The sequence below is a fragment of the Apium graveolens genome, chromosome 7 (assembly GCF_009905375.1).
Source record: "Apium graveolens cultivar Ventura chromosome 7, ASM990537v1, whole genome shotgun sequence".
Lineage (NCBI taxonomy): Eukaryota > Viridiplantae > Streptophyta > Magnoliopsida > Apiales > Apiaceae > Apium > Apium graveolens.
The window spans coordinates 10,584,996-10,602,008 of record NC_133653.1 but is presented as its reverse complement, the minus strand read 5'-3'; the positions used below and the strand labels follow the sequence as shown (position 1 = coordinate 10,602,008).

Below are 17,013 nucleotides of genomic sequence, written 5' to 3'. Positions count from 1 at the left end.
TTTAAAAGTTCAAGAGTATCTTTTATGTGCTCACCCCTAAGAGCCATTGCAGAACTCTTAAGTTCTATTTTATATTAAATTAAAAATTATTTAATAATATAAAAATGAATAAATCTTATGAAAAAATAAAATACCCTCAATTTGAGGGGCAAATCAAAATATCGTTTGACGGAATATTCTACATAAAATTCTTACAAAGGAGACACGTGTTCAGTTTTTTTAAAAATAATAAAGGACATATATTAAAGAACTGTGTATTCACTTTTATCTTCTATACATATTTTCTTATTATTTTCAAAGTAATACACATTTTTGTAATGTGTATTCTTTGTGACTAGAGGTGGCCAGACGGCCGGTTTAGCTCGGCACAGACGTTAACCGGCTCGCCAAATATTCGTCTGAGTCGGCTCGATGTGTGCCGGTTAATATTTCGGCACTAACCGGCTGAAGACACGAACCGAATACGAATAAGCTTTTCAGAATTTGTAGGAAAACCGGCACGGCACGTAACCGACCCGTGTAACTCGCCAACGAACAGGGGATGTTGTAATTCGTGAACCGGCCCGGCACGTGGTGAATTATTCGTGAACATATATTAATAGCTGTGATTATTGTTAGATATATATGGATAAGGGGGACTAACTGTGTAATGTTCATAACAATGTATAATTACAAATTTACAACATTATGCCTATGGGTATAAACGAGTCAAACTGTTCGTGAGCTACTCGAACTCGGCTCATAAAAAATTCGAATTCAACTCGAAAATAATCGAGCCGAGCTCGCTCGAGTTTTTTGAATTTTTAACCGAATTCGAATTGTTCCGTTTTTTTAGAGAGGAGTCCTCTCAAATCAATTGTAACATTTTTTTAATTAATAAAATTTATAGAGGTACCGTCCTCTTTTCATTATTAACATGTTAGTTTTATAAATTCTAAAAAATATAATTTTGATAAATGACAAAATAACTCATTTGAACCTTCTGTAACTAATTTGAAAAACTAACTTTGTTTTAAAAAAACAAATTTGTTTTGATTATTTCATCAAATAAATATACGAGTAATAAAATAAATTAATCTGTTTTACTTATTTGTACAAATTCTGTATTACTTATTTGCAAACAAAGTCTGTTAGTACAAATTAAAAACAAAACAAAAGAAAAAACAAAAAAAAAGATAAACAGAAGGTATGGGAGGTGGCCAGCTGGGAAGTGTCAAATTAAAAGGATACAAAAATCAACTTGTAAAATCAAGGAGGCCCGAACCGTTATTCGCGGTTATTCGGCAACTGCTTAGTAGTTTTATTTGGTAACCGGCCCAAACTGTTAGACTCGCCGGAACCGTTAAAATCGTTTAATTCGCGAGCCGTTCACGGCTTCCAATTCTACCAAATCGGCACGGCACGATTCGTGTAGCTATACGGGCCGTTCACGACTTAAGCTGCTAGTGAACCGGACCGCCGGAAATTCGGCCCAGCACGATCGGCCCGACCGTGTAGCCGGCTCTATTTGTGACGCATTTAACACATATATATTCGATTAGTATCTTGGGCACTGTTCCGCATCTCCCAAAAATTGAAGTAGTTTGAATATATTCTTTCTAAAAATTGTATTTAGAAAGTATTATTGAAGATAAATGCACATAAAAGTATTAAAAGCCAATAATTTATATTATATGAATAATTTAAGAGACATATGAAGGTACTCTCTTAGTTACTAAATTTTAAAATTAGTTGATTTTGGTTAATTTCAATTGCGAATATGGTTGTAAATTATATTTTTAAAACTCCTTTTCAAAAAGTTGGTATATATATATAAAATTAAAAAAATATTTTTGAAAAATACTAAAAAAATATTACATTTTGAAAAAAGTTTATGAACTTAGGTATTTTGGAAGAAAGAACCCAAAACAATTTACTACCTCCTTTATGTCATTAAATTCTATACATTACTTGACATGTTTGTAATGCTCCTTTAAAGTATAATTCTATAATATTTTTTTAATTTTTTTCTAAATAAAAGTTTTATATTTAAATTTTTATTTTAAAAAAAAATTAATAAAATATTATAAAACTATATTTTATAGAAGACTCGAAATAATAAATGTATAGAACCCATGGGACGGATCGAGGTAATATAATAATTTTAAAAAAGGGAATATTATGTGGAGCCGCACAGAACAATTCCCAGTGCAAGCTTAATTTGTACGCGGACACTCCTTTTTTATTCCCATCATCTTTCATTACACACCCCTCCCTTAAACCAAACCAATCTCTACATTGACACACACAATTGTCTGTCTGAAAACCGAAAATGTCGTGGCAATCATATGTTGATGACCACTTAATGTGTTTAACTGAAGAAGGCAATCAGCTTTCTGCTGCTGCTATTATTGGCCATGATGCCTCTGTTTGGGCTCAAAGTGACACCTTTCCTCAGGTTATTTTTTACTATCATTTCACTTGTTTTTTCATTTTCAATAGCCCTTTTCGTTAGATTAGTTGTTTTTGTATTGATTTATGAATCTTTAGTTTGATTGTTAGCAGCCCTTTTGTTGTGTTTATTTGTTTTGTGAGATGCGAAATTTAAACTATGTACATGTCATTTGTTAAATTTACCGGTATATAACCCGTGCCATGATGCACAGTCATTTTTATCATTATAGATTGTAATTCATAATTTTAATGTGTTGTTGATTGGATTCTAACCTTATACTTCTTTAATAATAATTTTAAGACTATATTTAACGGTTGACGGTTCTCATCTAATGGTTCTGAATTGAGTGACAAGGACCCCCAACAAAATTTTTAATATTTCGTCTTTAATATTTAATATAATAGTACAGGTAGATGAGTAGAATTAATAATTATAATTATATATGTTAATGGTTAAGGTTAACAATTGCCTATTGCAGATAAAGAAAAGTAAGTTAATAGAGGAGCGAAATCAAATGTGCTACAATCGAAGAGTTTATACTTCACAAAACAAATTTAAATTTTAATATGATAAGATAGTTAAACTAGGCATTTCAATTGAATAATGAAAACTAAACGTCTTGAATGTTGTCATACTAGTAACTTAATGAAGCTGATATTATACTGGTAAGTTACTACAAATTTTGTAGAATTCTAATTTTATAGGTTTGCTGTTAACACAGTGTTGTTTATTATCCATAAAAAAACACAGTGTTGTTTAAGACACAGATTGTAAAAAAGCGCAAGACCTAAATTTGAAGCGCGATTCGCCATTATTACCAAAATAGATAATAACAAATTTAACAAGAAACCATTACTTAACATAATCTTGACATTCAAATATAACAAATGGCATAAATAACATGATTATTATGTCAATAATGAAGCCTTTAATCGCGCCTTCAACAATACTATGTTAACAAAAAAACACTATGTTAACCATTGTAGTAGATTCTTATGAACAATTTGTAAAAAATATTTAAGAATAAAATGATAGATTTGTTGGGTTTATAAAGGTTAGTAATAAAGAATTAGATTTATAGAGGTGAAAAACTATGATTTTTTTCCTCGAATTTTAATAGAAAACTGATTTTTTGTAGGTAACTTGTAAAATATTCTTGTATGGTCCTAGTTACATATGATTAGAGCATCCTCAAGAGCCTCTTAGTTCACCCTCTAAATGTAGTATAAATAATTGAAATAGTGAAATTATAATGTAAATAATCGGCTCCTGTGTGGTGCAGGACAGAGTGTAGAAACACTTGATGTATGAAACTAAAACAAGAATAACATAAACTTGGGCGGATTAATCGAAGAAAATAGAATGTAAATAATCGGCTCCTTGTAATTTTGGCTTGGGAGGGATTGGGTCATCTTGAACGGCTGTGGTTTGTTGTTTCCGTAGTGGTAGCTTGTCCATAAATACTTGAGTTATGTCAATGCTGCTTGAAGCATTTGTATTAGTTTTAAGATTTATGATATGGCAGTTTAAACCAGAAGAAATTACTGCAATAATGAAAGACTTCGAGGAACCTGGTTCGCTTGCACCTACTGGCTTATACCTAGGTGGCACAAAGTATATGGTGATTCAGGGTGAACCTAATGCTGTCATACGAGGAAAGAAGGTATTGGCTATTACTATTATAATGTTTTCTGTGGATGTTCCATAAAATTTATTTGCTTAGATACTTACTTTTCTGATGTCTTCATGTCACCAAAATATTGCTGCTTTTAAATCCAGCTGTTTAGATTATAATATAGACCTTACTATACTATCTCAACAAAACAGTTTACTTTGTAGTTCTCAAGTAAGGTCTATTTATGATCAAGAAGAACCTCAACTTATTAGTTATTAGTCCTTTCACTAAAGCTGCTATAAAGCACATGAAGTGATGAACAGAAGCCGAATAAACTGTTAAACAAATTAACCTTTTAAATTAGCCACACATAGATAACTACGACTGTTTGCACATTTTTACCTCCAATAAATCCTTCATTACCTTGTTGATCCCGGTTTTCTTCGCTGATTTACATTTTAATCACTTTCAGGGATCTGGGGGTGTCACTATCAAGAAGAGCAATCAAGCTTTACTGATTGGCATATACGAGGAGCCAATGCCTCCAGGTCAGTGCAATGTTGTTGTTGAAAGGTTGGGAGACTATCTCATCGAGCAGGGTCTGTAATTCCAGTGGTAAGTAGTTTCCCTTCATCTCTTCTGCAAATTATCATTTCAAATATTCTGAGATATTCCGAATTCTGATGAAGTGTAGTAACTTCTGCATTTTCATAGTACAGATGGGAATCATATCGGTGTGTAATTCATGGAAACGACTCGTGTGGATTGCTACTTTCAAAGGGTGGGATTAAATCACAAATGTCCAGCTCTTTTCCAGTATTGTATTCATCTACCTTTTTCAATTGTTTTGGTTTGGGAGCATGTGTCTGTGAAAGAAGAGGTTATCTTTTAATATATGAATGGGGGATATATTCAACTTTTGGTATATGTCATGTAACTTTTCAAAGTAGGAACTAATTTGCCTAATTCATGGCTTTGATTTGTACAATAATGGAGCAGTGTTGGGTTGCTTGAAGACATTGTTTCCATTTTCATACAATGGGGATTTGGCCAAAACTGGCAAAGTGCATGTCCCAAACCAAACATATAACATGTGACTGTATAATATATGAAGAAAGCTCAGGATAAATTTTGAATAATTAGGTAACCATTTTGTAAATCGTATGCACTTTTTTGAGGGATTTAACAAGGAAGTTGAAGGTAAAGATAATGTGGCCCCGTAGACCTTGTTCCCGAGTATTTAGCAGGGAAAGTAAGTAAGTCATGATAAGGTAAAGTAGTTTCATCCCAAAAATGCGCTAAAAGTTTTGGAGTTTTGAAAATAAAGTATGTAAAATTTACGTTCATAATCATTTGTTTTCGAGCTAAGGGGTTAAACTCCTATCTGATACGCACCTCTGTCCTTGAACGTTATAACGCACCTCTGTCCTTGAACGTTATAATCTCACATCCCAAATTTAAATTTACGCTATTTGATCTTACATAAATTCTTTTTACTAAAAATAACTTGGACTAAAGTATGCGCTGTTGTTACAGGAGTAGTGAGCTGTTGTTACAAGAGTACTGATATAGAGTAAGTGCTATTTTGTTATAAAATAAACAACTTAAATTCGATATCAAGTACAGTATGTATACTCTTTATTAATAAGCGAAATCATCTATAATTTGGTGCTAAAAGTATCAAAATTACCAAATTTTGATACTTACCTTACATAAATTGAATTCTATTCTCAATAAACTTTGTTTTTAACACAAATCGACTTCTATTTGTATTCATCCAATTGTCTATTTACTTTATAAAATAAAACTATTTTTTAAACGATTTGTAAAGTATATTAAAAGTTTATTAAGCTACGTTAAATTAAGTAAAATAAATTATATTATTTTTAATTTTAGAAAAACTACAAACTACTAAGGAAATTACTAACACGAATTAACTTATACTAGGGACCTTTGCCCGCGCGCTACGCGTGCTAGCAAAAAAATATTAATTTTATTATTTTTTACGATTAGCACCAAATAAATGATTTTACCATTTCTTTTTATTATTTGAATATTTTATTTTTCGCTGAAAATCATGGTGTTGAGTTTTGGTAAAAGTATCTCAAATAATATTGTCACGAATAGTTACGATATGATGTTAGTTTTATTTTTTGTTGCTAATATATAAGAGAAAATGAAAGTTTCAAATTAGACAATAGCATAAATTACTTAATGTGGTTTAATTTTATGAAAAAAATGTATGGATACCAAATCGTGGCCAAATTAAAATACAATTGACATATCTCATATTCTTTTATCATGCAATAAAAAGTTTCAGTTATTATTTTTACTACAACTACAGAGTAACTATCACGTGAATAAAAAACGGAGATATTATTGTTATTCACCGGGTCCATTTTGTTACTTACTCCTCTATATGCATCCTTACATCATTGATTTTTTTATATGGTATTGCATATGATACTTTTGTGTATATCTTTAGGGTGTTGAACATTAGTGATGAGTGATTAAGTAATTGTTCAAATCTGATTTTATTCATCCATGCATGTTCTTCATATCATAAAATTAAATGGCTATTAAGTAAACATATAATGATTTAACATTTATAGATGAAATGAAGTATATTTAAAACTTGGGGATTGAGTTTGAGTTGATAGAATATTTTGTACAAAATGTTACAATCATGCATTTGAGCAATCCATAGAATAGTTAAACACAGAACAAACATGTTGCAATCCAATTTGTACTTATAATATGCATATAATGTCTATATTGTGACATATGTATTTGATAAATACAGTGTGGAAGAAAAAATTGAAGTGTTGCATCTCATGGAGGTACATATTTGTTATTTTGTTAATTTACATGCAAAGTGTTTACCAATTAAACTGCAACAACAGAGTACGATCTGACAACATTTTACGATCTTGTAACGGAGGATTTGGAGAAGAAAAAAACAGAAAATGGGCAAGATGAAGATGTAAACGATATATTTTGCATTTAAGATACTAATGTAACACCTTCATCTGTCTCAAACATCCTTACAGTACTAAAATCTTCTTTTTTGTTGTTGTGTGTAGATGGAAATTGAATGCTTAGATGTTACACGATTCATCACTATTCTCGATCCTTATTAAGATGATAATAATATTATGGTACGCTTATATGTACATCTAAGAAATCCCTATATGTTAAACAAATGTGTAAGAAATCCCATAATTTATTGCCTGAGAAATATGATCTCGTACTATGTCAAATAAACTTTTTTAAGTATTGTTGAAATAAAATAATTAAGTTATGTATAAACAAAATAAGCTGTTTTTTATTTTCCTTATGTATAGATATAGGAAATTTCTATGAAGACCACTATTTAATCGGAGACCACTTATGTTCTACAATCAAAATACTATAAAATATATTATTTTGTGAAGTATGGTCTATGAATATCCACAATTCATCAAATATATATATATATGTTAATATATATTTCAAGTACTAAAATATATATATTTAACAAAAAATATGAATTAAAAAATAATGCAAAATTTTGTAGTTCACAATTTCGGTCATTACATTTTATAAAAATCAGATCATGTCAATTTTCTGTTTAATTTTTTTCTCAATAATTTTGAAATTTGACTAAAATTAAAATCAGATATTTATTGATAATTAGTCTTCGTCGTCTTCGACGGCGACGACGCCTCGTATTTTATCACTAAAAAGATATAATAGAGGATACACCAGATATTTATTAACAGTTTCTCTGCGTCGTCGGTCGACGCCTTATATTTTGTAACTAAAATTGAATCAAAGGGGAATTACATAATTTAGAAATTGGAATAAAATCAAATATGTTATTAGTTGAGTGTTTCCCGGCTTCGTTTTCAAGGACGCCTCGTATTTTACAACTAAAAATTATAGTAGAGGATATACAATAATTTTAAAATTAGAATAACATCAAAATAATAAATTTATTGATAGTTTCTCGGCATCGTCGAATGCGACACCTCGTATTCATCAACTAAAAAGGTATAAAATAGGACGTACAATAATTTTGAAATTGGAATAAAATCAAAATAATATATTAATTGATTGTTAGTCGACTTCCTTTTCGATGATACTTCATATTCTATCACTAAAAAGTATAACATATAATATATAATAATTTTGAAATTATAATAAACTCAAGATTAGATATTTAATGATAGTTTTTCAGACGAAAACAATGCCTCGTGTTCAACAACTAAAAAAGTATAAAATAGGATTTACAATAATTTTAAATTGGAATAAAATCAAAATAAGATATTAATTAATTAATTCTCATTCTCGTATTCAACGATGCTTCGTAATCAATAACTTAAAAGTATAATAGAGGATATACAATAATTTTAAAATTAAAATAATATTAAGATAAATATTTATTGATAGTTTCTCGGCATCATCGAAAATGACGCCTCGTATTCTACAACTAAAAAGATATAAAGAGGATATATAATAAATTTGATATTGGAATAAAATTAAAATAAAATATTCATTGAATATTTCTTGGTTTTATTTTCGATGATGGCCGCGTATTCTATAACTAAAAAGTATAATCTAGTATATACAATAATTTTGAAATTGGAATAAAATCAAAATAAGATATTTATTGACAATTTCTCGGCATCGTCTCCGACGACGCCTCGTATTCTGCAACTAAAGAGATATAAAAGAAGATATAAAATAATTTTGAAATTGGAGTAAGATTAAAATAAAATATTAATTTACGGTTTCTCAACTTTCTTTTCAACGCCGCCTCATTTTCTATCACTAAATATTTTAAGTGTAGTGCTAGGTACCCAAAATTGGTTTCAAAAATGAGTTTCAAAAATGGGTTCCAAAATGATGTGTCATTGGCGATGTGACAATTTAGGCTATTTTATTTAGATCACATTAATTTGTTGCTTAAATTTATTTCTCAATAATTTAAAATTTTAAATCAAATTAAAATAACATTTTTAGTGATGGTTTCTATTTTGTAATTAAAAATGTTTATTAGAGACGTGTCAATTTAAGTTTCTCACTCCATCCCCTTCTCTTTCTCAAATATAGCCGCCGCTTGGGTTTTCGCCGATATTCTCCGGTGAAAAGCCGCAATCTCTTTATTTTCTTTCAGTTTTCTTAGTCTTGTTATTAATCATGAGAGTATCTGGATTTTCTAACTTTTTCAATCAAGCATGTGCTTCTTTGTTTTCGAGGGCTCCAGGTTTTCTTGTTTTTGTGATTTTGTATTGTAGATCTAAGCCTTGCTTTTATTTTGTAATTTCAATTTGGTTGTAATCTCTCCTTACTGAGAGTTTTGATTTTCTATCCTTTATTAGTGAGGGCAAGAATATCAATTTAATGATAAAAGTTTTTAGGGTATTGCAATTATGGTCCATAGCTCAAATAGTTTCTACTTTGTGCTGCATTTTCAACAAATAACGTGATTGTATCTCCAAAATAGATGGATTAATCAGCTATTGTTTCTTTTTATAATTGTTCAAAGCGAAATTTATTATTACCAAATATAATATAATAATTTTTTATTGGTGATTTCTTCTTATATAAATATTAATATATATATATATTGTAACATTTAAAAATATACAATAAATACTCTTGATTACGAAAGATTTAAGCTAAAAAATTAAATATTAGTTACCTCTTCTTATAAGATTTTTGATTTTACATGTATAAAATGAATATTAGTGGACGAAAAAATAAATGAATATTTATTTTCTTATAAGAAAAAATATTATTTTATATAGTTTATCATAATTCACCATTTACAATGATAATGAAGTATAATTAATACTTCAAAGAAAGTCTTTTCAAAAGCTATTTTTCTATTTTTATTAAACAATTTTTATTTCCATATAGCATAACTTTTAAGTTCTAAGAAATAAGTGATATAATTACAGTTTTTTATTTTTATAAGATATATGCGCTTAATTCAAAAAAACAATTATTTTACTTTAATTTTTTAAAGATATTTGCAACCAATAAATCTTAAATACTAAAATGAAAAATATTAACTTGTTCAACAATATTTTTTCTATCATGATATTTTTATCTTTATTTTTGCATTGAGCATTTTATTTTGATCATTAATTTTGTATTTTTTTAATATTAGAAATACATGTAGGTAACCCGCAGCCGCTACCCTTCGGGTGCGCACTGGGTAAACCCTACGGGCTCACGCAATAGCCTGCAAACCACGTGAACCAAGGTATACCGCGTTTAAGCGACAGGCTCTGACTCAGGAGGCATAATCATAAATTCTCCTCCCGTGGGATTCGAACCTGTGACCAAGAGGACAATTTTCCTCTCTTTAACCAATTGAGCCAACCCTTGCGGGCAATATTTACGTATACATATTCAATTATTGTAACTCAAATTAAATATCCACTTGACTTTAACATAAAACTTTCTTTTATGTTGGCGCATATTAAAATAATATAATTATATATTTAATAATTTAATTTTAAAAATATATTATAGTTAAAAATATAAATATTTCAATTTCTATTATATATATATATTCATAGGTATGTATTAATATTAGTTTATTTTTAATTAAATTATATGTAATATAATTAAAATATTTGATTGAAGAAAAAAACTGAAAATGCTGTAAAAGGTCGCCTTACAACATATAAAAGAGAACACCAAACTACTTGATTAAAATATTTTGATTCATTTATATTAGTATTGTTTAAAAAATTTACACTCAAACATGTGTTAAGAAATTTAATGTACCGATGATAAGCCCTATCTGAAATGAAATATTTATTATTTTTAAAAATAATTTTTGAGATTGATGTATATTGTTTTAAAGATAAATTTAAAATAATAATATTATTTTCTAATTCACTTCACATATTCTCAATTTTTTATATGTATCAAGTAAGTTTATATAAAAATCTTTTGAAGTGGAAGTATATTTAAGTTCAAAAGATAGTAGTAAAAAAATCATTATATATAATTATCAATAAAATAATTTGTACTCGAGTATGATAGATTTAAATAATTTGTACAAATAATTATTGTCCAAGTGTAAATTTGCTAACAGACTTAGTAAGTTTGTTCATACTCATATGACATACTTTTTAGTATTATTATTATTTTTCTCTAATAAGTTAAAAGTGTTAAAACTAAATAGCCATACACACACTTGATAAGAAAATGACAACTTAAAAGAGAATGATGGGTCTGCAGATATGCTAAACAAAACCACTTTAAAGGAGAAACATGCCTACACATTCTTGCTTGGGTAATTCATGATTAGTAGGTTTCTATGCTGACAATCTCAGAAAGTACACATGTGATTCCAGTAGAAGGCACTCACCAGCATTGCCAATCTCAACACATGAGTTTATCGTAACATAAAAGTTGTTAGACAAAAACTCCCATAGAGCCATTGACCGCAGACTTTACAGACTTTTCACTATTGACTATCTTTTCATTCAAATAAACAAAGTTCATTCCAAGAAATTCAGAGATGAACTTGAGACTTTCACTATCCATCATTTGACTGTATTTGCACTCAAAAGACCATCATTATGAAAAATTGACCATTCTTTTCATAATTGCAAGGAGATTTGTGTATACGCGCTGATACTCTAGAAATTGAGAATTTGGTGAAGAACTTCCATTGTCGAGTCTTACTCTTTAGGAGTCTAATTATACAAAAATCTAACATTTAAGAACTTCCATTGCTGAGTCGATCTCCTGCAAATATCACATGATAAATCAAAATAAAGTTAAAAAAATCAACTAACACCATAATATTACGGTGCTTATGTTTGTTACTAAACATAAACACAATATTGATAAAAATAACAATTAATTTTGTTTACGGTGCTTGTGGTATTAGTATGCAAAAAATGTGTGTTAACTAATAGAAAAGTACATTTAAGATATGAAGACCACACTTTTAGATTTTACCAGAAGGAATGCATGCAAAAATAAAGCTAGTGTTGATCTATGTATTAGTATCTGATAGTTACAAATTCCAAGATAAATAAAAATTAATAATAATGCACTTATGCAATGTAATCATGTGTTGTCATTTAGGTGATTAACAGGTTCAACTTAAATCATCAATATTGATATAAATGTTGGCGATGAATAGAAAGTTTGTTAATCATGTCATGGCCAGAAACAGGGTATTCATCAATGCCATTAAACATGCTGACAAAGATTTGGTCCGAAATTGTTTGATTGAGTCTTTGATAAGCATGCAAAAGGTCTGGTGTAGATGATAAATTTTGGAGTAATACTTGAGGTACACATGACATATATGATAATATTAACTTTACATTAATATTAAAGTCTTGTAATACTCAATTTTAAGTTGTTGGATATATTAAATGAGAAATGTATATTATGAATGATGGAATTTGTGAAGGTAATATCCTTGCAGGAATTAGAATTATAGTACTTTAATTTGAATAATTTGATTACTTGTAGTAGCTAGTGTTGACATCACTTATATTTTCACTTCCGTTACTCCAAGGACCTTCAGAGTTTCTCTATTGAGGTTGACAATCATATTCTCATGGTATAAAATGGGACAATTTCGTTAAGATTAATTTATTAAGAGTAAAATTTAATATCATCAATATATAAAGTTTCTTTCCTACACAATTATAGAAAATTATTACTTGTAATGTTATACCTCTCCGTCCAGTTTCTTGTTCTTAGACCAAAGGGAATCATTATCAGCCCTAAGAGCATCATATTTTATCTTGAAAATATTCAAGTCTCTCTCTAATTGCTTAGTCTTCCAGCTAGCCCTCCTGTTCTCCAACCAAATTCTAATTTGTCTATATTGTAGTCCTAAAGACCTAGCCAACTATATTTTTCTCTCAAGTTTAAACTTGTTACCAAACTCAAAACTCTTCTCAAGTGGCTTGGAGACCAAATAGATGCCTTCCGCGCTGAATGATCATACTAATTTCACAAGTCATATCGGAATTTTTTAAAACAAACTAAAAACGTGTAGTATTATGACACTCATTTTGACGAATTTAGAGATTGATTTTTTACATCTGGACTATGAATCATACACTATGTCAATATAAATAATTAAATTATACTACTTCAAACATGCTTCACATCACCAATATATACTAATCAAATTGTTTTCAAATAAATAATAAAATATCTGACCAGTTAGTGAAGACCTTGAAGAATTTGCAAGTTTGGCCTTAAAAGAGTAACATAGATGTTTTGTTGGTGAGTGGAGCTTGTTGCACCTGTCAAACAAATTCAAAGATCAGTAGAATGGAAGTCAAACTCTCCTGGAGCATAATTATTAAATAAACCAAAGGTTATATGAATATGTGCACACAAAAGCTCTACATCAAGTGATAGTAATTGAAAGTTCCGTTTCACACAACAGAGTTTGCAGTGAGGAAGGTTCTGGTCTGTATGAAATAAAAAATTGTAATAATGTGGTCAGTTGTCTAGAAGAAAGTAAGATGCAGGTAGCGAGATAATATGGAATACTTAGTATATAGTTCAAAGCTACTGGAAAAAATAAATGAAGAATAAGCATGTAAATTGTAATATCCCATATTTTCACATATTATTATTATAATTATTTGGAATTATTTATGTGATTTTAGGTGAATTTCGGTGAATTATCTGATAAGTGGAATTGATGTTTGGATGTTTATATGTGATATTATTTGAGTATTTGAATTTTTATATGTCCAGAATAAAATATAGATAATTGTGATATTTTTCTGATAATTTTTGGACTGTTAGATGATTTTATATTGATTTATGAATTATTAATTATTTTCTGAATAATTACCAAAATTATTTTATAAAGCCGGGAATCGTCCGACTTCAACCGTTTTTGCGTTTTTACAACCCGAAACTCTTCCGAAAACTCCTTCCTAACCTAATCTGGTAATTCCGGACATTTTCCGTGTTTTGACTTTTTCAATCCGGATTACGGTTTGACCCGTGCGCGGCCCGGCGCAATATTTTCGATACGATAGTTATTTCGGTAATCAATAAAACCCGTATTCTCGAGAGACGGGATATTTTTACGTTATTTTCGTATATAGTGTTTTATAAAAAGCTCGGTTTTGATAATTATCCAATTTTGGTATTGAATCGGATCGTTATTGCAGTTACTTAGCGGCTAAGCAACTAATTTAATGATCCAAAACGATCCAAAACGATCCAGAACGATCCAATATTCCATAAATATAAATAGCCTATTTCTTATTTCGTTTATTCCGTTTATTCATTTGCAACCAGTTAAAAACACCGTAAATACAGAGAAAAACCCGAGACACCGATACGTTTCCGAGAATCAAACACACGAACGAAGGCGTTATCGAACTCCGATTCGGACCTGCAGCATATCAAAACGAAGCTCTCGGAATCCTCTTTCTGAATCAATCATCAGTTTTCATCCAGAAATCACAGTAATTTTCTTATTTATTTATTTATATTCGAATTATTTGATAATTAAATTACGAATTTTTGTTCTTGATGTTGTTGATGTGATTTGATGCTTCCATGTTGTAGAGCATGTTTTTCTGGTCAATTTAGTATATTATATGTCAAAAATAGAGTTCAATATCATATAGAAATTAAGGTTTGATTTTCTGAAAATTTTCTTGAATATGTGTTCTTGGTGTTCTTGAAGATTTCTGAGAATCAAACCCAAATTTGAGGGTGATGCAGACTTCAGAATTTGAAGTATGAGTAACCAAAACATTCAGATTTCTATGCTCTTTATGTTTATGCCATCAAATCACTCAAACAATTAGTAATTTTTAAATTCGTAATTTTAGGGTTTATACCCGAATTTGGGGTTTTTATTTCTGTTAAACCTGGGTTGTTTTTGATTATATAAACGTGTTGGGTGTGATTAGAGCATCATTTCCATGTATAAATCACTCTGTTTTGTTTAGAATTGAGCAATTTCGATCTTCGCCGGACTTGTGCTCAAACCGCCGATTTTCATAGAGTTCTTTGGCCGGAATCAATGAACTCTAAACTGTTTGTGTTAGTTTTTGCGTTGCCTGAGTTGAGGGGGTTGTAAGAATTGATTTAAGACTGAAAGTATGATCGAACCGAGTTGTTTTCAGCCCAATCGGAGCCGTTAAGGCCTTGTCGGAGTTGGACGGAATCGGGTTCACCGGATTCTGGGGAAAAACTCCGGCTTATTCTTGATGTTCTTCGTCTGACCCGTTTACCCGTTTTCTGACCCGGAATTAAACCCGGTTTCAATCCAAAATTTCCCAATTCAATTTCTGAAAATATGTTTCCGAATTTTCTTTTTACAAATAATTCAAAATCCTATTTATAATTTCTGAAAATTCATTTTTATTTTAAAAATCATTATTTTAATTCTGAAAATTTATTTTTAATTTAAAAATAAATCCAAATTATTTAATTAATTAATTTTAGTTGATAATTAATTATTTAATTATTCAATTAATTTAAATATTAATTGATTAATTAATTTAATTAGTTATTAATTAATTTTAATTGATTATTTAATTAGATTTAATTATTTATTATTGATTTAAAAATTCTGAAAAATAGTTTCGAGCTTTAAGATATTATTTTAAATTATTTTCCAGGCTCGATAAATCTTATAAAATTATTTTAGGGTGTTTGAGCCCTATTATTTAATTATTAAATGATTCGGAGATCGTTTTTATTCCGAAAAATGTTCAAAAATTCATAATAAATCAACCGTTCGTCCGTTTAATACGAAACGAACGCGTACAGACTCAGAAAAATATTCCGCTTTCATTAAAAATACTTTCGAGACCCAAATCCTTTTTGTTTCGAAAGGTCGTTTGTTTTACAAGTTATTCTGAGTCGATTATTGATCGAAAAATCATATTTTTGACCTGATTTCAGTTTTAAACATATCGAGTCGACCCTTTTGACAAACTGAGTCATATGTGATATGAATTAAGTGATACATGAGTTATGTGCTTATGTGCTATGTGAATTATGTGTGTGTGTGGATTAAGAGTCCTGTGTTTGTCTGTTATATTTATATGTGGGCTATCGTATGGGTAGACGATAGGGTTTTGACGCGCCGTTCGTCAAGTAATTATCATTTAGACAATTAAAGTTGTATCTTTTAATTATGGATGCGGATCATTCGAGTTGTTCAGGACAAGATGTTGGATAAAGAATGAGATGGAATGGTATTGGGCATCTGGCTTCTAGCAATCGCAGGAGCAGCATATCAGTCAAGTGTTGAAAAGAAGGACGATGATGTTTTAAGACAAAATTTCAGAATAGATGCGTGTTTGCGAGTGTGACTAACTGCTAAAAACCCAAAGGCAAGTACCCCTGACTTCACTTATCATTCAAGTGACGTTTATTTCGAATTATATTATACAAGTATTTCTATCATCACTTATTGTTCAAGTGATATTTATTTTGAATCGTATCATGCAAGTATTGTTTTCCCTATTCAGTTCAAGATAGATAAATGTTTTACATATCGCTGAATTAAATAATTCTGTTTATGCAAATACTCATCTGCTATTCTATATTCAGAATAGTCAAGTGATTTTACTTATCCAATTTCTGGATTTATAAATGTTTTGGATTTTGAGAAAAGTGATTTGGTTGTGAATATTCCTACCCAAGTTAATGGGGGAATAAAATTATTTCGGGTGTCGAGTATTATGACCCCTTTTCAATAAAAGTTTTTGAGATTTGATGGTTACTGGTAGCGTAAGAGGCCGAGGCACCGGTCCAGCGTGAGCTATTATACAGAAGTGTAATACGGAAGTGTAATATCTTACAAGGCTTGTTATGCCTTTTCTTGGCGCCCTATAGGTACCGTATGTCTTCGGGATACGGGTAGTACCTATATTAACGGTATGGCTGCGGGATACCGGTGTTGTTTCATGACTGATCATCAGGAACAACATAGTGC

At 29.7% G+C, this 17,013-nt stretch overlaps 1 protein-coding gene across 2 annotated transcripts; it reads left to right on the top strand.

Annotated features, from left to right (window-relative positions):
- The first annotated feature begins 2,200 nt into the window (after positions 1-2,200).
- LOC141671463 (profilin-1-like) lies at positions 2,201-5,064 on the top strand. Of its 2 annotated transcripts, none has more exons than XM_074477725.1 (4): positions 2,201-2,437; positions 3,960-4,097; positions 4,522-4,664; positions 4,764-5,064. In XM_074477725.1, exons 1-3 carry the CDS (start codon positions 2,312-2,314, stop codon positions 4,654-4,656), a joined length of 399 nt encoding a protein of 132 aa, XP_074333826.1. In that variant the 5' UTR covers positions 2,201-2,311; the 3' UTR covers positions 4,657-4,664; positions 4,764-5,064. The 2 variants fall into 2 exon arrangements, with proteins under 2 accessions (XP_074333826.1, XP_074333825.1); XM_074477724.1 differs by having other exon boundaries at positions 2,207-2,437; positions 4,769-5,064.
- Positions 5,065-17,013: the final 11,949 nt, after the last annotated feature.